The sequence below is a fragment of the Scardinius erythrophthalmus genome, assembly GCF_964197995.2.
Source record: "Scardinius erythrophthalmus genome assembly, chromosome: 17".
NCBI classification, from domain to species: Eukaryota; Metazoa; Chordata; class Actinopteri; order Cypriniformes; family Leuciscidae; genus Scardinius; species Scardinius erythrophthalmus.
In genome coordinates, this window is record NC_138237.1 from 31,385,409 (window position 1) to 31,407,227 (window position 21,819).

The 21,819-nt window shown below is 38.5% G+C and overlaps 1 protein-coding gene across 3 annotated transcripts in view; it reads right to left on the minus strand.

Moving 5' to 3' along the window:
* Positions 1-21,819, minus strand: part of rnf121 (ring finger protein 121) — a 124,047-nt gene that overhangs the window by 82,811 nt on the left and 19,417 nt on the right. For 2 of the 3 annotated variants that reach the window (XM_081391374.1, XM_081391375.1), the window contains exon 2: positions 19,043-19,080. In XM_081391374.1, the coding sequence (XP_081247500.1) occupies positions 19,043-19,080 (38 nt within the window). Of the gene's footprint in view, positions 1-18,316; positions 18,375-19,042; positions 19,081-21,819 lie in introns of all 3 variants that reach the window. The other variant, XM_081391373.1, reaches the window with a different exon arrangement.

Below are 21,819 nucleotides of genomic sequence, written 5' to 3' on the forward strand. Positions count from 1 at the left end.
GCGGGTTCTTTAGGGACACCTAATCTGTAGCCCCGCCTTAGCTCTGAAGCGCGATGTTAAGATTGCAATGCTGGAATATGGTGTGTGTGTGTGTGTGTGTGTGTGTGTGTGTGTGTGTGTGTGTGTGTGTGTGTGTGTGTGTGTGTGTGAGCGAGAGAGAGAGAGAGAGAGAGAGAGAGAGAGAGAGAGAGAGGGGGGGGGGGGGGCGCGGGCGCGATCGAAAAGTCGCAAAGTGTTTACTTACATTTGTGCGAGTGTGTGTGTGTGAGGCGCGGGCGCGATCGAACAGTGGAAACATAAAAACATACTCCGTCATTTTGTTTATACTGGACATCATTCAAAATGCAAAGTGTTTAAGTTACTGTTAATTAAAATTTTAAGGAAAACAAATATATTAATCTGAAATGTAGCAAATTAATTTTCAATTCATTCAGGTACAATTACCAAACATATCTCAAGGTCTTTTTGTCTTTTTATTAATTTAATTAATAAACTAATTATATAAAACTATTGTCAGTGCACTACAAATAAACTGGTTCTATGCCTTTACTTTATTAATAAAACTTATTTAAAAAATACAGGGCTTAAGTAATTTATTTTCCTTTGGTGGTACAGCCTTCTGCATTTTTGTTCTGCTTTTCCCTCCATTGTACCAAACTCGTACCGAACCGTGATGTCTGAACCGAGGTATGAACCGAACCGTGACTTCTGTGTACCGTTCCACCCCTAATATATATATATGCAAACATATTGGCATAAACCATATTTCACCTTCACAAACTGAATTGACTATATGAATATAAATGTGATTAGCGCACAACACAACCAATGGCACGCGAGCAAAAGCGAGAGAGGTATGCATTTTATTTAAAATCTCTCACAGCAGCATGCCAAATTTTCATTTCTTATAGTGTAAACCTTCGTCTTAAAAGCTATTAAAGTGACAACTGCACTAATCAACAGACGAGCAGAGCGCGGCAAATACATAGATAACATTTGGTGTAGTATTTAAGTAATTTATAATTAACTTGATTATTGTAAGTGTATTGTTTTTTTTTATAGGCTATCAACAACACGATGTACAGAAGCACATGACTGTCTCAGTATATTAAAGCAATAAGCCCCTTGAAGCCGTGATTTACAGTGAATTTAGAACAGCTAAGGGGCGTTGTTAGGCACAACGTGGAGTGCCTAAAACCCCCTTAGCTGTTCTAAATTAAAAAAGTCGAGAAAAAATTGGATAGGACAGCATTATTCCAACAGTGTACATTCAGCAATGGACGAGTTGGTTGGAGAAACTTCATGAATTGGATTAAAATCGAGGTCTGCAGGTGTTTGAAGCCTGAAAACTATAGCTATATCTGCCCAACTGCATCACTTTTCGGACGCAAGTGAGAAGGGTTATGGCATGGTGTAGTATTTACTACTCCATAATGAACAACGTGCCCATTCTTTTCTTTTAATAAGTAAAGCAAGAGTGACACCTTTAAGACCTATCACTATCCCTCGTCTGAAGCTCACAGCTGCCACACTTGCTGGTCGCATAGACAAGTTGTGGAAGAGAGAGCTGAAGATGAAACTTCAGGATTCTGTATTTTGGACCGACAGCACCTCTGCCCTCAAGTACATCCAAAATGAGACTTCTAGATTTCAAATGCTTTGTAGCCAACCAAGTTGCTGAAATTCAAAGTGTTTCTGAAATCAGACAATGGAGGTATGTGAAATGAATTCTTCCAACAATCCAGCTGGCCTAGCATCCAGAGGTCTAAAGGTTGATTAATTCTTAAAGGGGGGGTACAATGGTGTTTCATGTATTCAGAGTTGTTTACAGTGTTAAAGAGATGGATTCTCATGCTAAACATGGGCAAAGTTTAAAAAAAATATTTTGGACGAATAACGGAGAATTTCTGTGCCGAAAATCTTACTTCCGGGTTGGTACAAGTTTCGGCTGTTTTTTTTTCGATCGTGGCTCTAATGGCGTAGATGAGAGTGGAACTCCTTATATGAGCATTTCTCTCGGAAAAGCTCGCCCGCGCACACATCGACCAGAGGAGAGCGAGACCGCGCACATCAACGCGCTTCAACAGGAAATCATCGGCAGCCAGCGCTGCATAGGATTTGTTCAAGTGTGAAAAAAAGTGTGTTTTTGGATGTGAGGGAAAGCTTACCGTGTTCAGCTTTCCAAAGAACCCAGTGTTACAGGAACAGTGGATGCAGTTTGTTTTTCCGGGGCAGCAACGGAGTGTAGGAAGTGCGGTTGTGTGTTCTGGTCATTTCAGTGACGAATGTTTTATTAACAAGGCCCAGGTCGACGCTGGATTTGCAAATCGTTTGCTATTAAAACGTGGAGCGGTCCCAGTGATAAAAGACCCCATTCATGTAAGTACAACTGGATCAGATTTCTGTCTTTTGCTGGAAATCAAGCACTACCGCTTGACTCTATAGCTCCGCCTCCAGGAGCTCGGCTTTTTCCGGAGAGAATCGGAAAGCTGTATTTTCCTTTTATAAATATAATAAAACTAAACACTTTTTGGAGATATTAAAGATGCACTACTACTCAATAGGTACTCAAGATTAACATGAGATTAGGTGAAACTGTACATGTTATGTACCCTTTAAAGAACCAGATATGGATTTCTGGTCTTCCATTTCTTGTTCAACCACAAGAGTTGTGGCCCGTGGATCCTATCAGATCAATTCATTTCTGCTTCAAAAGGGAATCAAGTGGAACTTTAATCCCCCGGTTGGGAACGGCTTATAAGACCAGTAAGGAAGATTTTAAATTATATCCTTAGAAGACAAAGTTTAGACGAGGAGGGTCTTTACACACTCCTTTGTGAAGTTGAATCAATCCTTAATAATCATCCAATATCCAGAGCATCTCTTGAAGTTAATGATTTGGAAGTCCTTACTCCTAACCATCTTCTCCTCTTGAAAACACAGCCTTCTTTAATCACCTGGACTGTTTAAAAGGGACGATCTGTATTCACGATGACGTTGGCGACAGGTCCAATACATGGTGGATCTATTTTGGAAGAATTGGATCGGCGAGTACCTACTTCAACTACAAGAACGCCAGAAATGGCTGGTGAAGAAATGCAATTTTCAAGTGGGATATATTATATATATATATATTTTAACTATTCTATGACCAACTGACTAATTGACTGACTGACTTATAAGAGCTCTCAAATGACTTAATGAAAACTTTAACTAAAGACTGTTTGATTGACATGTTTACTTCAGTTAATTATGGACACTGTTCACACATTGAAGAATTGGACATTTACACGTGTGTATAAATTATTTATGAGATAATATTTAGGGATTTATATGTATGCAGGTACATATTCAGTGATGTATACAACTTGTGTGATTGTGTTGCATTGTTATGATTACAGTTTTTTGGTGTAATAATCAGGGGTGAGTGTACTATTTTTGACTGTCAAAATGCCAGCGGACACAGCTACAGTGAGTTGTTCAAAATCTTTATTTTTAGTAAACTCTGTGTACACAAACAATGTTTTCAATGCTCAAGTTCATGTGTAGAGCCCCTGGTGATACTTCGAGCAAAATTTCATTTTGTCGAGCCTTCTTAGTGTTTTAAAAATAGCAATTTTGATGCTATCATAATCGTGCCCCTAGCACTCCCATTCAAAAGGCAATTTGACCGAAAACGAAAACACGGTCAAACTTAAGTGGCGTTTTCATTCTAATTATGCTTTTAAACGAAAGTTTGCCTCAGGTAGACTAACAAAAAGACCCTAGGTTGCATTTTGGCGATAGTTATCCTTTAAACTAAATAAGTTTTCTTTAATGGCTACAACACGTAGGCCTACTTTTTGAATAATAAACCAAATAATTCCCAGCGAATTTTTATTTTAGCTTGAAATGCCCATAATCAGACAACAGACAAACATCATAGCATAAGTAATAAAATATAAATAAAAAAGTAAAATAAAGAAATAAAATAAAAATAAATTCAAGTAAATAATAAAGAGATAAAAGAGGCTCAGTATCTGCAGCACGAACACAAGTATGTAGTCCGCAGTTGTTGCTGTTACGTGATTTAGCGGTGTCTGTTAGGGTCAACACATGGGGTGATGACATCAATCGTTTCACAAAATATACGGATTGGCTGTACACACAAAAACGCAAGGGCCTTAGGACCTTAATTACAAACAAAACAGATCATAGAAAGATCATATATTTTGTCAACATAGTACAACTTTTTACAAATCTAAGGTAATAATAAAAGCATTTATAATGAAAAAATATTTTTTCTACATCAAAAAATATGCATGAGTAAACAAAACCTTTTTTTTTTAATTTTTAAAATAAGTATCTTAATTGAAAAAAGATTTCTTAGTTTCTGCATGTTGTAATGGGTGATATTGTTTCAAATCATGAAACAGCCTTGTGATGCCTGAATTTGATGGCACGTATCTTCTGCAGTTTGCAGCGCATGCTGCAATATTAATATTATTATTTGTTTTGTCTCTTAGAAATGCAGTCATGAATTTGAGTCATGAATTGAGAAATCAAATTTTCCTTGATCTGTTGACATGTAAGGCCCCGATCACACCTGACGCGTTTTTTGCAGTGAGAGGCGCCTGTTTTCAATTGGTTTCCTATGGCAGCGAGCGTTCTGCACGCTGTTTATGCGCCTGCTGCGCCTCGCGTTTTACCGCCTGCTGCGCCTCGCGTTTTTGAAGTTGAAAAAAAAGCAACTCCGAGCGGAAAAGGCGCCCGACGTCATCGCGTTTTTTTCCACTGTCCAATCGAGTGAATGGAGAGGCGGGCCTTCCATTGTAGTGATGAACGCTACAGTTGCTTGAACGCCCGGAGAGTGCGATGATGGAGGATAAACTAGTGGTGCTCTCGCGGGTTACCAGGAGCTTAACGACTTCACGAACCGTAACTACCACAATGTTAACAGAAAGTAAATAAAGTTAATAAAAGGCTGATTTGACGTTTACTTGACTGATAGGACAGCTGTTTCAGTAGTTGCCTAGCAACATAAAAAACGCAGCGCACTGCTCGTTCTGTGTGATGGTAAAAACTGTGCACCTCGCGTTTTCGAACCTGAAAAACGCGTCAGGTGTGATCGGGGCCTAAGAGGTCATTGTACTAAAAAAAAACATCCTGTAAGTTTCAGAACTCCAAACTTCCTCAGTCCAAAAACAGCTTTTACTGAAACCAAGCTCCGAAGATTAATCATTTTGGATTTTGTCACATTATGACGTCATAGTGCGACGAAAAGGCTGCATCTGCAGAATCAGGTCACCGCCAATTTCTAATGCCGAGTTCAGACTGCATGTTTTAGCCCCAATTTTAGCTCGCCGACAGGTTTTGAGAAATCGACGACAAATGCCCGAAATCACAGGCAAATCGGTGCTCGTTCACGCGAGTGACAATCACGCAGTGTGAATGAGCAAAGACGCGATCTGAGAGAATCACCGACGAGTCGCAGACGCCCGTGAGATATTTGGCATGCTAAATATCTGGACCTGTCGGCGATTCAAAATCCTGCTGTGTGAAAAGTGCTGACTGAAAACTACATCGGCGATGACCGACAGCCAATGAGAGAGCAAGATACAGAGCAGCGGGGAGTTCGGGGAGGAGTTATAGACCACAATATCAGTATTTTAATAGATATATTTACAATTATATCAAACAGAAATAAAGCACAAACATTTGCTTGACCAGCAGCAACAGCAGCACATTGCAACATTATTTACCCCAAACTCTCTTTGCAGAACACACAGTCCTTGCTCCCCTTGTCTTCCCAGCCATTTCCTCACGCATAATGTTTTTCTTTTTCTCCTTTCCGCTGAAAATCAGTGCACAGACAATTTGGATCGCAAGCTTCTTGCAGGCTATCATTTTTAATAACAATTTCAAACTTGCGCGAGAACTGCGGTCTCACGCACGCGGGATTTTGCGTTATTTCCTTATCACTTCTCGCGTGTGTTTGGTTGCGAAACGTAGTTTGCGGGCCAGACAGGAGTTGTCGGCGATTCTTCCTCTTGAAAGTCATGCAGTGTGAAACCTCCTGTCGCCGATGCATCGTGCAGTGTGAACACACCAGCAACTGAATTTTACCCTGGATAGTCATGCAGTGTGAAAAGAACAGTGACCCGACTACTTTGAAAATCGTGCAGTCTGAACTCGGCATAAGTGAGATGAGGAGAGAGAGTGTTACAAGACCAATAAAAAAAATAAAAAATAAAATTCCATTACCTTCCATATCCTCCTCAGTTCTCACACATGCATTGTGGTGCTCTCGTGAACTCACGTCACAGGCCCACACGGAAGAAAATTAATAGTTGAATAAAGTCAATATTTTTGATTTTATTCGCACAAAAAGTATTCTCATCGCTTGATAAACTTAAGGTTGAGCCACTGTAGTCACTTGGACTATTTTAACAATTTCTTTACTTACTTTTCTGGGCCGGCAGATGCAATTACCTAGCAGCCTATGAAGGAGTGAGCCAGCTCTCAGATTTCATAAAAAATATCTTAATTTGTGTTCCGAAGATGAACGAAATCCTTACGGGGTTGGAACAACATGTGGGCGAGTAATTACTGACAGAATCTCATTTTAAGAGAGACTGGACTCTCTTAGCCTAGAAATCTAGACGCACCCTAGCGGCAGCAAAATGTATTTCGCAGCCAGGGGGGTCTAGCAACTCTCAATAGACCTTCTAGCTGCAAAAACCTAAATTGGGTCAGGCCAATCACGTCGTGTATAGAGTAGGCGGGGGCGGGCTTAACATATGACGACAGAGTTGAGACGGCTGCCATTTGAAAACAAAGAAGAGCTGCTGCTGCTGGAGAACAACGGTTTTTCGAATCGGCTTTGGACGCGACTCTGGAGGACTTGGAGTTAAGTTTTTCTTTGAGAAAAGAGCAAAGAACGGCACTTAAGTCATTCTTAAAAAAAGGAAGATGTGTTCGTCGTTTTGCCGGCCAGATATGGCAAAAGTTGAATCTATCAACTAAAGTTAGCTCCGCTGTTGGGAAAACGCTCTGGTTGGTTGAAGCGCTGTCCTATTGCGTGCAGAGGGAATTTGAAAGACAGCCGTTTATCCCGCCTAGTGTCCTGCACGGGTTCCCGCAAATTTTGCTCAAACGGGTGAAAAATATCCAACTTTGTCAGATACGGGTGCGGGTCGGGTCGGACAAGGGGGAAACACGGGTCTAAACACGGGTTTAAAACAATCACATGCAAACGTAAAAAAAATGCATATTTTTAGGAACACAAAAATATTCCTGTATTTCAAGTTGATAAAATAATTTAAAATCCACATCAGTTTATTTGTGCCCACGCGCCTCGCCCTCCCAGGATCTATAACGTTACCTAGGTTACTTTCACTTTCACAAAAATTCCTCATAACCGCACGCACGCGATCTGCTTACAGTCGTCGAGGTGGATGCTGAGGAGTTGAAGAAAAGAATAGCTAGTGGAGATTGTAAAGTTGTCGACAATACGTCACCAAAAATCAAGTCCAGTGTGTGGGAGAAATTTGGAGTTATCTGAAGAAAACAATATTGTGAAAGGCTTTGCTGCATGCATTTTCGTGTTGGATATAGCCGCAAATGTGGAACTTCATCGCTGAGGAATCACGCAGATAACTGGTAACAAACCAAGCAGTTCTATCGAACAGTATTTTTCAAATTTAACACTGTTCAGTAACTTATGTGTGGTGTGCAGGGCGTTTGAACCATAGACTGTAAAAAATAGGTTTGAACCCAAAATTGTCAGATGTAGGCTAGACGAAATTGCATGGCAGATATAATGTTGTAGCCGCGTCTGTTACTCAGTTTTGTGGTAACGTTAGCCATGTTCTTCATGTACCGGCCTTTTGACAGCTTCGGCTGAAGTTGTCCTTGTGTTAATTGTCGTTATAACTTCTGTATGACCTGGCAATAAACATTTTTGTAATTGTGTCTATAATGTGATTGGCTAAACTGATTTTATTTCGGGTGCGGGTCGGGTGTCGGTTCTATTTTAAGCGGGTCGGGTCGGGTGCGGATTTTAATTAGTGCTGTAGACGGATAACGGGTCGGATGCGGTTTGAAGAACTGCGGGTACGGGCGGGTGCGGATTTACAAAATCGGACCCGTGCAGGACTCTGATCCCGCCCCTCGGATTGAGCCGTGTCTATGGTGAGTTTCCAGACCTAACATCTTGATGTAGGTCTGGCTTGCCAGGCTAGCACTCTCTCTCTTTCCCTCTCAAAATGTGCAAATGCTTTCACATCACCACATCGTGTCTGCACTATAAGCGGGCTACAGGCTGCACAGTTGACACAGGAATTGTCACTTGCACAATCAAGGCAGTGTCGCATATTTACTAAAGTTTATAATTAGCATTTCTTTTTAAGCAGTGCTCGAATTGAATCAAGTCTTATGGGGGGGGGGAATACATATAAAATAAATAAAATTATAAATTAATAAATTATAAAAATTATAAAATTAATACATTATAAAATAAATATTTTATATTATAGAGTTGGCGTACTTGGTATCGAGAAACAGTTTGATGGGGGTTTATCAACAACTTCATTGCAGATTACATAGTTACACCAGTAGGTGGCAGCAATGGACTAACTTCAGCCAGGGACATGCCAAGCCAACAACTTCAGTGCAGATTACATAGTTACACCAGTAGGTGGCAGCAATGGACTAACTTCAGCCAGGGACACACCAAGCCAACGTCAAAGAACTATCAGCGACGAACGCTGACTGTGTTGTAGTCCCGCGTTGGCTGTGCCTCGACCAAAAAGCCAGGGTTTCAGTATGGTTAGCTATGTGCTATGTTCATGGAAAAAATAATGAAAATAAGAACAAAGCAAACTACAAGCAACAGCACAAATGAATACAATAGAGCAAAGAAACAAATGACATGAACAGTGTTTTTCAGGTTATTTAGGTATCTAACTGTAGTTTTCAGGTTCAGAATTGAATGAATGAAGTAATAAAATGTAAAATAACATTGCATATAATTGCATTGCATTCATTAATCATAAAAATATGAATCATTTATTAAAGTGATTTCCTTGTCTTTTGTTGTTTGATTTACATTAAAAACAGGCCGTAGGAATTTAAAGGGGTGGTAAAAACACCTTTTTTCGAAGGCTTGATTGTGTTTGTGGGGTGCACTGTAACATGTGTTCATGCTTCGTTTTAAAAAATTCACATTATTTTTCACATATTTAACCATTATTCTACACTGCTCTGTCCCTCCTTGTAAAAACGACTGGATGATTTCCAGGTTCTATGAAGCCCCCCCTTCAAAATACGCAATGGGCTCAGATTGGTTAGCTGGCCCAGTGTGTTGTGATTCGCTAACCGCCAAGTGCACGTTGTTTGGAAACGTCACGCCCCCTTATCTTTACCGGTAGTTTGTGCTTCAGTAAACAACGGCGTCAATATTGCCATACCAGTTTGAGCCCGAATCAGACCCAGAGAATGTTAGTGGAGAGGATCGAGCAGAACCTGTTCAAGAACGGCTGTTAAAGGACGTTTCAGAAAGGTATGTTTTTTTAAGACTGCAGATCTATTGTGATCGCTATATGGCACTGTTACTTTTGTATATTTAGAACGATTGTAGCTAAATATCTGTCACCAGAACTATTAACCCAATATGAACACTAAACTTTGGCTTTACAACAGTAGCCAAATCAAACACAAAACCATGTTTAGCATGTAGATAAACAAGCATGTAGATAAACAATACATAAAAGCTATAATCAAATAATAATTTACACTGATCACATAAACGACAACAACCACGAACATTCCAAGTTCGCTGCGCTGGTGGTATTAAACAGAAGTTTGTACGTGTTTGTCAGATAAGTATGAATTAACGTTAGCATTTAACAAACTGGTTTGTGGAGCCAAACAGCGTTGTCCTTCGTTTACTTCCTTGCTGCAGCGAACAATTAACAATACGAACTATTACAGGAAAACACAACGACGAAAAATAAATCATACTTACAGGTTGTGGCTCGTAAACAGTTTCTGTTTTTAAAGTTGGAACTGTTCCATCTTTCAGGACTAGCCGTTGTGCGAATCCTTCATCGGAGGAGGGGTTTATGTTAATATTGGGCTTAGTGATGTCAGCAAGCCCGCAGGAATGTCGTGTAGTCCCTACCGGCCGTTTTTTGTAGTTCTTAGAAATTGATTTCTTTAAAAGCAAATATCTCCCTTTGCTTTAAACTTTGAAAGTTGTAACTTTGCAGATGTTGTTTATGCTCAAACAGCAATATTACACACTAACTAAAGTTAGAAAAGTGAAATCGTGTTTTACCACCCCTTTAAGGCTGCTGTCACTAAGGGTGTGTTCACACTTATAGTTCCGTTCGCTTGGTACAAAAAAAGAGAAAAAAAAACAAACATCTGGAGCTTAGCGTTGAGATTTGCATTTTTATCACCGAACCAAAAGATACCGGATCTAAAGGCATAGGGATACGTTCACAACCAGACTGGTTGGATTTTATGACATATTGCCTAGTTTGAGACGGAACTTGCATGAACTTACCAAACAATGCTGTGTGCTGGGATAAATGCGCTCGTTGTATTTGCTGTATGATGGTATTTTGACCAGCCGAGAACTCGTGAAGAGCTTATAAAATGTAAAGGAGTCAAAACAGCGGCAAGAATCCCTCCGTCACACAAAAATTAAGATCTACTGCGACGAGACGTGGTTCTGATGCCTGTACCTAACTGTGATGGCAACATCACGACTATGATGAGAAAAAACAGGTATGCGTGAGCAATCTGCAATCTGAGCTAATCTTTCTGTTTTTGGTTCGTTTACATGTCTTTGGGTGCGTGTTGCGTTCATATATCATTCGAACCGCACCAGAGTTCATTTGGAAAGATGGGTCTCGGTTCGCTTGTTTGGTGTGCACCAGGGTTCGGATGGCAGCGTTCACACGTTCAAATGAACCGCACTAATGCCTCGTTTCCACTGAGCAGTACGGTACGGTACGGGACAGTACGGTACGGTTCGGGTCTGTTAACCATGATCTGGCTAGCGTTTCCACTGCCAACAGTACCCTTACTTGATAGGCGTGGTGTTTCGATCGACGTCATTTTCGCGCGAAGAAGAACATAGTAAACTACAATGGATGACATGCAGCAGATCTTATTCTTGCTCCTCGACATGTTTGTCACAAGAAGACAAGCGCCGACATTAGGCTTTTCTCAATATCAAGTACGCAAAGTTTGTACTTGCCATGTGCGACTCCTACATGCAAATGGTACAGCGCGTTCTTAAAAGCGTCGCTGATACACCGGTTATCTCGGTTACTCTGTCTGTACATTTTAAGCAACAATAAAACGAAATATGTTATAAAACACCACTCTGCCTCTTTTCGTTTTCATTTAAATAAATTAAACATTATAGGGACACAAATGTGGTTCATGCGCAACGCATATTGATTATTCACTGCACGTTATACGTTATTCTATTTATAACGAAACGAAATTTAAAACACAACCCTAACGTTACCTCTTTTCGTTTAAAAAAATAAATAAAATAAACATATTCCAGGCAATATATGCATTTGTACAAATGTTGCAATAAACATCAGTGATAATCTTGTAATAAAAAATGACAAGAAACCATATTTCTTTTTGTAAAATTTCAGTTTTATCAATAATAGCCTATATAAAAGTTTAAGTAAAGTACAAGAAGCTATACAATAAGAAATAAAGCAAACAATTCAGTCAAATATCCAAATGCAGCGCTCTAACATTACAAGTAGTTAAACACAAATAACGTTAATATAAAACTAAACTTAGCCCTCAGCCAAAACGATTGACAGGGAACTCATTATATATTCACGAGACCAAAGATCGCCCGTTAGGTCTACACAAAACGAATTATAGCTTATGTTTAACCACTACCGTCGGAGTCCGCGACGAACGCCGAGGCAAGGCTCATCCAGCCGGGAAACATGAGCGCCGAGCGCCCGCTGAACGCATGGATCTCACAACCGGGAAAAAAAAATCATCTTTATAAATAAACCACAGATTTGAGCTTTAAACAACTACATTCTCGCCTGAAAAACTCTTAAAATGACATTTCGTGATACAGTAACAGTAGTATTATATTAAACTGTATATTAAAAAATGGCGCTTCTTATGTTGTCATTCCTCTTGTAGCACGCGCAAGTGACGATTCTCTGTCAACCAATCAACGTCCTGCAGTGAGTCTAGCTCCACCTTTTAGTACCGTTCCACTGTGCTAGGTACCCCAATGGAAGGGTACCTAAAAAGTGGTACGGTACGGTTCGGCATTTTGGTACCATTCACAAATTTTGATAGTGGAAACGCAAATAAATGCGTACCGTTCCGTACCGTACCGTACCGTACCGTACCGTACCGCTCAGTGGAAACGAGGCATAACAGAACAAATCGAATCAGGGTTCATTTTAATTGAACCAAACATGCCAAGTGTGAACATACTACATGGATCCAAAATGCCAATACTGATACACATGCGTTGTCTTTCTTGACTGTTTACGTTCATTTAAGACTAGGGGTGGGTGATCTGACGATTTTATATTGTGATCGATCTTGAAGACTTACTTTTCTACGATTTCTTTCGATTTTCAAATGAATTGTAAAGATCGTGATATTTGATGTCCTCGTAATAATGATCATAAAAGGGGGCCAAAAGCGGGCATGCCAGGGCCAGTAGCGTCCACAGTCACTTCCGGGGCTTGATCGGGCCTCGCCCCCGCCGAATACCTTGGGCCAAAGCGGGCCAGTGAGTCTAGAGACAGCAGCCCTGCAGATGACTCCATATACCAGCTGATCAGCATTAAAGACTTTTAAAATCATTTTAGCTCAAAACTCTCTTTCAGATAGTAGCAAGTGTTTGAATACCTTCTGATGTGGATTCTGATCACCGTATAAGGCAGATGCAATGCAAAAGACTATGCACGCAAACCATTGCCATAGTAAACATGGTAAATATGGCCACTTGAAGAAATCAGACAAATCATATAGGCTATCACAATCGTGTATTTATTTTATCTGTCTGTACATCTCCTCTCTTTATACACTCTAAAAAATAAATATTGGTAAATATTACAGAAATATTTAACTTTATTAACTTAATAAAATCTCTGAATATCGTTTACTTGATTGTTTGAGTTAAACATACCAAAATAATTGACTAAAAATCCAACAGTTAATTTTATCTAAAATTTACAGATATATTTAATTTTTTTTCAATAAAATGATTTAGTATTTGACTAACCAATTATTTCTTTATAATACACTTAATATATTTGTGAAATTTCAATACAAATATTTGAGAATGTTGAATTTAACTGATCTGTTTCAAGAAACAAAAATATTACTTAATTCAAATCAATATTATTAATATATTTAACACACTCTTAAGAAATTGAGTAAGTTTACTCAATTAAAACAAAGCACCCCTCCCCCACCCTCTGACGTGACGACAACTCAACAGTTGAGTGAGCGCGGGCTGTTTGAACTCTACAGTGTCTCCAGAACAACAGTTCTCTTCTCAGCGTAATAGATTTGGTGCATTTCCTCTGTGAAATTCAGGTTTTATTTTATCTATAAAATCATTACTGTGCTTTAAATAATTTTATTTAATGCAAAACAACAATTTGACACCTAAACGAGAGTCGCGACTGTCTTTTCGCGTGATTGAAATGCCTTGCATAAATACACGACTTTATTCCTAATGATAATGAATATAATTAATTTGGATGATAAAATGTCCTCAGAACTGTCACTGTTTGTTTATTGGCAGGTTATGGAGTCAGTCGCTCGCAGTATCTTTCGGCTATGAGTGAAATGCAGGACGGCGGTCTAAAGTTCGAAGTTCACCCGCAGAGCGCGAGTCCGCCTCCAGCACGAGAACCAGCGCTGATCCGGTGGATATTGGATAACAGACTGGTTGATTACACTTGAATTAGGCTACCTGAATGTTTAAATGTTTCATTTTGACTTATAAAATGTTTGTTAAATGAGTTTAAATGTAGGCAATATTTTAAAAACAGTGTAAAATGTGCTATATTGCTGTGGCCTACTTACTAATCGACAATAAAGGCCAATGTCATGTATACTGGTGGTTGTATGGAATACTATTTTACAAAGGTTTATAGAAAATAAAAAAAGTTAATATTAGGCCTACTCATAAATAAAAACAGTTAAAGGTCCCGTTCTTCGTGATCCCATGTTTCAAACTTTAGTTAGTGTGTAATGTTGTTGTTACAGTATAAATAATATCTGTAAAATTATAAAGCTCAAAGTTCAATTCCAAGCGAGATATTTTATTTAACAGAAGTTGACTACATCGAACGGCTCGTTTGGACTACATCCCTCTACTTCCTTCTTTAATGACGTCATTAAAACTGTTTTTTGACTAACCTCCGCCCACAGGAATGCTCCCTCAACTCTACCGAAATTCGTTTATGTACTTGCGCACTTCTAATTACTTACTGTGTTTACTCAGCTCTTACGGTGATTTTCTGAAGTAAAACTGACACTTCATCTTTTGTGTGATGTACAATAAACTTTATTAAACTCATCAGTATGTTTGATCATCATTCAGACAGCAGACTTGTAGGCTATTAATAAATAATGGATACATACAAGCAGATGAAAAATACGTTATAATAACCGTAATTAAACTACTAAACTATACCGGTTTCATCTCTATACACAGGGCTCTAGAGTGCGACCAATTTGGTCGCATATGCGACCAAATTTTGTAAGTGTGCGACTAACATTTTTCCTAGGTCGCACTGGTGCACCTAACGTCCTCGCATCCGCTGCCTCTCCACGAACGTTTGTTGGCGTTTGTTCTCCTTTGACGGAACTCACACTCTTCTCTCACGCGATGCCACAGCTCGCACAACACGACAGCCCTGCTTAATGAGTGACGACGGAGGACAGAATTAAACATTCAAACGTAGCCTGGTTACACTTAAGGTCTGTTATATTAGTCTGATTTTATTTTAAATTTCGGCTTCCAAAGATTATAAAAAATAATATATTGAGGTAAAACCATTAAAAACTATCTAACTACGCGCAACTTCCCTTCGCAGCATTACGCTGTCATTTCTCCCTAACACTCAGAATCAGAATCAGCACGATCGGTGATTGTTGTAAATGCAGTCTAGCTACTGTTGCTAAATTGCGGGACGCGTTTAATAATTGAAAGAGCTATTAAAAACACACAAATCTGCGCAAGAGATGTTGTTCGCATGGCGGCGCGCGCTCCGAAACAGACCGAGACAAGCAAATTATACTTTCGGTTTCATGTGCAGATTGTGCGCGTCTAAACGATCAATTGTACACAGTGGCGCAAAAAGTGGGTATGCGCTATATGCGGCGCATGGGGCGCGCAGCACCAGGAGGGCGCCAAAGAGATGTTCATTTTTTTTTTTTTTTAAATCTCTATGTAGCTGCTGTTGTGCGTTTCTAAATAATTTCTGCATTTCCTGCATTTATATAACTTTTTGAAGTACTAACAGGCTAGAGTAGGATATTCATAAGATTCCATCATATAATTTTGACATAGAGAGGGGGGGATAATATCGCGAGCAGGCGATATTGTTTTGCTTAATTGGCGGTGCTGGGTTAGTGCCGTTGTAATGCGTTGTAATGCATTGGTCAAAAAAAAAAAAAGTCATTTACATTTTTCATTAAACACGTAGCCTAGATCAGCGGCCCATTGGTTCTTTTCTTGATCTAGGCTGGCCCAATCACATCTTTAATGTGAAGTATAGAAATTAGTACAAAACTAATTATGAAAGTTTCCTTTATTTTTCAGTGCATTTGTTTTACAATATATGGCTATTACTATCATGGGATTAATATTATAAAGTTATTATTATGTAGTAGTGTAATGTAGACAGACGCTGTTACTAAAAAAGGTTTGATTTTTTCTTTGTTTAATTTGCACACTGAATATGGGTTGGAGCTTTTAATTTTGAACTCTCAAAGTGCACCAGATCGATGAATTCAACATTAAAAAGCACAAAATTTTCTTACGGGGGAGCATGCCCCCGAACACCCCTAGAGGGACAGAGGTCCACTCAGCAGTGGATTCATCACTGTGAAGTATAGTTACATTTTATTTATAAATGACAATTTTGTACTTATTTAATCTGTTAGCTATCACTCGTTACTCACTCATTAGGCTACACGACACAGTTAGTTTTTTTTTTGGGGGGGGGGGGGGGGGGGGCAAAATTGTTGCTGCATACCCCTCTGACACTGGGTAGTTGCGCCCCTGATTGTACACAAAAGCGTGTCAAAATTACCGGCTTTGAGATTCACTAAAAACAGTTTATGTCTTAAATGGACGTAGTTATGGAAATAGTTGGGAGAATATGGTGCATCAGTAGCCTATTAGATCTGCACCCGGTCTTAAAGGGGCCGCAGTCTAATAAACATGCTGATGATTGCGCCATTACTGCAAATCAAACAACAAGAGAAAAATCACTCACAGCTCTTGAAAGAATAACTTCAGCTTTAATAAGCATTAATCTATTTATGACAAATTTTACAGTGTTATTTTACATTTTATTACTTTATTGGATTTCTTTTTAGACCATGCCTGAACAGTAGTAGGCCTTCCTGAAATTAAAGCACTGTGTAGGCCTATATAAAGTGTATCTTTGTTTAATTGTTTATCTTTTGTTTATCTATTGTTTATCTTTGTTTATTATATATAAAACAAAAAGAAGCATAAGAATACAGTTAAAGTACTGTATCGATAAGCAGTATCGGTAAGAGTAGGAATACCGTTAATAATTGTGCTTCAAAAAATAAATAAAAGTTTTTACCTACACCTTCTTGTTTAAATTCATTTACATAATATATATGAATGTGTATAGAGCGTGATAAAAAGGTGACCTTAAAATTGTGGCGTTAAAGGTGATACAGACGAGGAAAAATTTGGGTGCACCCAAATTTTGTGCTGGTGCACCTAAATAAAAAAGTTAGGCGCACCAGTGCAACCAAGGCAAAAAGTTAGTCTGGAGCCCTGATACAGCACTCTGACTCTGTAGGCATTATTGTCCGACTCGAAATGAACACCGTTACTGAGAGTTTCTGATATTATCATCATTCCATGAGATGAAATTGTCCTGAGAGACTGAGCGCGAGCTCATGAAGCTCCGCCCCCTGGGTCGTCCAGCAGCAGCTTATTTGCATTTAAAGAGCACACACTAAAACAGCGCGTTTTTCTGAGCACCAAAAAAATGACAATTTAAACATACTGTAAAAAATGATCTGTTGGGTATTTTGAGCTGAAACTTCACATACACACTCTGGGGACATCAGAGACTTATTTTACATCTTGTGAAAAGGGGCATACTACGGGACCTTTAATATTACTCACAAATATTGTTTTTAAAATGTTTAAATGTTAAATTATTTCTACTCAATTTTATTTGTTAATGTACCACATGCAGTTACTCAGAATTACTTTTTTTTTTTGCTTGCATTTACTCAATTCATACAGTATATTTCATTGATTTCACAGCTTTAAAATGTACTCAATTTTTTTTTAATGTAATAATGTTTCACCAAAAAAATTTAGTAAATAATAGTTAAACTTTTTACAGTGTACCGGACTGTCTGATATCTATATTTAGCTCTACATGCATCATAAAATAAAGACAATCCGGTTTTACGGGAGCTTCCTCTGTTTCTCTGACTGAAAATATAAGCTCCTCAGGTCGTATTTTGTATGGTATATTAGTAAAAATGATCATTCTTTCTAAATGTTATGTAAACATACTGTCCTGTGACTACAAATAAACAGACACGACTGAATAAGTAGGCTACATGTCACCTCTTTCTTTTGTGAAATAACGGTAAACCACTTTATTGCTGTGTGACTAATGTGCAATTTTGACACAAATTAATTCATTATGATCAAGGATGAAATGTGCAAATTGAAGGTGCTGGATCGTTTTTAGAGCACTAGAGTATATGAAATGTCCATAAAATCTTGAAACACGCTTACTCCAGTCCGTATATGATCTATGATACATGTTGCGAGCATTGTTAAACTCATCGCAGCATTCCACACAGAAAGCGATCCCATGCGCGTTGTTTTATAGGCCTACTAAATATTGTTAGTCATATTTTCCATGTGTTGGTGGTCAAACGCAGTGATTGGATTGAACAAGCTCTTTCTCATGAATATATCCAGAGAAGCGCTCAGAACCGGATGACATAGAATTGTGTTCTCCAGCCCCAGCAGCCAATCACAAACTCCGGATACACGCAGATTTACCTTAGATTCCACGACGTTGCTTCGATTTTGCTTTTCAACCCGGAAGAACGAAAATGCTCTGAAAAACGCAAAAATAACAAATTTCCACTTTTGAGAGCTTTTAGTGTTTTCAGTGACGTGCAGTCTGTAAAAATCTGTTCATATCTCAAAAAATGTGTTTGGTCAGCGCAGAGAGTTAGCGCACCAACATATAGCACAACTGTGGCTTCGGTGCCCCGAGTTCGATTCCCAGCTCAAGGTCCTTTGCCGATCCCGTTCCCCTCTCTCTACACCCCACGCTTTCCTGTCAATCTTTACTGTCCTAGGCACACAGTCACAAAAAGGCCAAAAAAAAAAAAAAAAAAAAACGGAAGTTTTGGTGTTTCATGACCCTTTAAGCACCTTGTATGAACCCTAGTTCATGTTTATTTTTCAAGCACCTATGTTTGTTTTCACACACTTTCCAGTGCTTGAATCCAAAATGGTTGAAATTCAAGAACTTTCAAGCATGGAAACCCTGTGGGGGAGAACATGCAAACTGCACAGAGAAAGGCCTCCTGGCTGAGCCGGGATTCGAACCAGAGACCTTCTTGAGGCGACAGTGCTACCCACAGAGCCACCGTGCCTCCATTTAATAAACATTACGTAAAGAATATCTCAATTTAATTGCAGAAATTATACATATTTATGATAGTATGAGTGTGAATATATATATTTTAAATAACAATAATAAAGAAAAGTACAGACCTCCACTTCTCCTCTGGTGAGAGCTGGGACAGATCAATCTGTTGAAATATGAGTGATTTCAGCAATTAGTTATAGCAACATTCAAGCAGAAGTGCACTTCATTACATTGCAACCTTAAGCTAAAATGTGTTCAATTACTTTTTCAATATCACAAATCACAATCACAAACATTGTCCACATATATTTATCTAATAGGGAAAGCTTCATCATGGACCCACTCCCAGCATACAGCTTGTGAGCCCAGTGAATCTAGTGTTCCTCGACATTGAGTTCTGGCAGGACTGCAAGTAACTTTGTTTCAAGAACTGCAAATCTTCTGTAGAGGTCTGTGGCACTTTGTGCAGCAAGCAGATTCTGAACCAGACAGAGGAATTTCAGTCTGAATATAGGGAGCTGTGTTGCGCCGTCCCAAAAATGTATGCTGATCAATTGCTCCTGTCTGCCTTGTTGCTGCTGTTGAGTTGGTTTGCGTCTGTAAGCTTTGTATATCTTTCTGTTTTGAATCATTATTTACTATCATTCCTTGTTGTTTATACTGCTAAATATAGCTTACTCAACATCACACATTAACCTGCCATAGCTAGCTTCAATCTAAATCGGTATTGCTAGCACAACGCACTAGTAATTCACTAGCCTCTTAGCGTGCCATCCGTGCGTTTTTTCTCACGCACACTAGATCCCTAAAATTATAGTTAAAGAAGTGTGTGAACTTGCAAGTACGATGTCAGGCACTGTAATTTGCTCTGGCCCCCTTCCTGTTCGCCGGAGTGATGAGATACTTAGACTGCCCTCGCTCAATGGCTGGCTGTCTAAGTGGTGTCTGCAAAATAATATAGAATTCATAGACAATTGGAAAAGTTTTGGGGCAAACCTGACCTGTTGAAAAGAGATGGTATTTATCCCTCCTGGGATGGTGCTGCTCTTCTCTCTAGTAATATGGCACATAGTCTTAGAGTTCAAACATAAATTGGGGCTCAGGTCAGGAAGCAGACAGACTGGCTAAATCAACCGTCTGCTACAGGGCTCCAGACTGCGACCAATTGGTTGCATTTTGCGACCATTTTTCCTGCTGGTGCGACCAGATATTTATTTAGGTTGCGCTGGCGCGACTACAACGTTGCCGAGCAGCGAATGCAAACAAAATGAAAAGCGGAACGAAAATGCGCTACTCATTTATGCTTCATGGACCGTTTATTAGTTCGGACCAATAATAGACAGCGCAGTGCCCGAACCAGAGCCGCTAACTTGCCAGTCACGGGCCGATCTCGATCACGCGACATTGTTACTAGGAGATCCAGACTCTGGAGATCCAGTGAAGAAATCCATTGAATTCGCCTCAGAATAAATAACATTATTGTTATAAACCATAGATTTCAGATCAAACAGCGCTGACGTAGAAACCAGGAGAAACACTTATAGAAGGCTTTCAGTCCACAAATCAGCAAAATTCACCATGGATTTAGGCTAATGTAGTAACTCGAACCATACCTATGGTATTGTGACAGAAATAGTCAAACGCTTACAAGTACAACACATCTTTTTCCAGCACTTCAAAACTATAATCTCTTATATAAATGTTATTTTTAATGTGATGAGGGTGTTCTGCACATGGATCTCACTCAGCCCAGGTCTTCATTACAGATGCATTAATAACTAGCACTTATTTTCTCATATTACTGTCATCAACAATATGGCTATTCCATTTTATTTATCCATGGCACATGCATTTTTATTCTTTATAAGTGTTGTCCAATGACTTGTTTGCATTATTTTGGCATTATTTTATTTCTTTGTAAAGCAATTTTTGATAAAGAAATCTTAAGGAATTTTACACTGGTTCAAACTAGTCTACTGTATTGTATACATTTGATTTATGTTGAAGTGTTTGGGACATGGCTTTTAATGGTGAGACTTCTGTTTTTGTAATCAGGCTTTCCAAAAAACTATTTCAATTTGGATTTAAATGCATCGGCCAATATATCGGTTATCAACTTTCAAATATAAAGAATAATCTTATAAGACAAAATATTTATATCAGTGTATCCTACTATTTATTTTTAGATACAATAACCAACATTCAAAATATTAGTATACAAATAGATATGTTTCTTCTCCAATTTGTTGAAATATTAACATTTAAATGATAGATGTGATTATTTGTTTTCATGAGTGATTTAAACATGCATTAAATAAGACAACACTAACAAGTCAAAAATAATGTAATGTAATAAAGTGCATGGGGTGCATATGATACAATATTATAGCAATTTAAAAAAAATTTGCGATATGCAGAGTTTGTGATAACATATTGCAAAATATTGCGATTTATATCATTTTTTCAATCATTACATTATCAGTTAAAATGACCGTTAAATGAATAAAAACATGTTTATTGGTTGAACAAATTCTTTATTGTAACAAACTTGATTTGTTTATTCAAATTTCAACAATCAAAAACATGACTAATCAAATAATTGACTGGATTAGATAAATTATTAATGATAAAAATAAGTAGTTAATTACATTTTTTAAGAATAACAGAGCCCTATGAAATGTGTTTTATTCAGAAAATTTGTTTTTATGATATAATACAAATATTTTGAGGAACTGGAGTAATCAAATGAATGCATAATTTAATTAACGTTTAAAATTTAATCAAGTGCTGCACAACAGAGATTTACTAAATTAAAACATGGACGAAATATATTCCTCAAATAATGTTTAAATAAATTGTATTATTGTTGTTATTTTGAGAAGTACATTCTATTGTACAATAT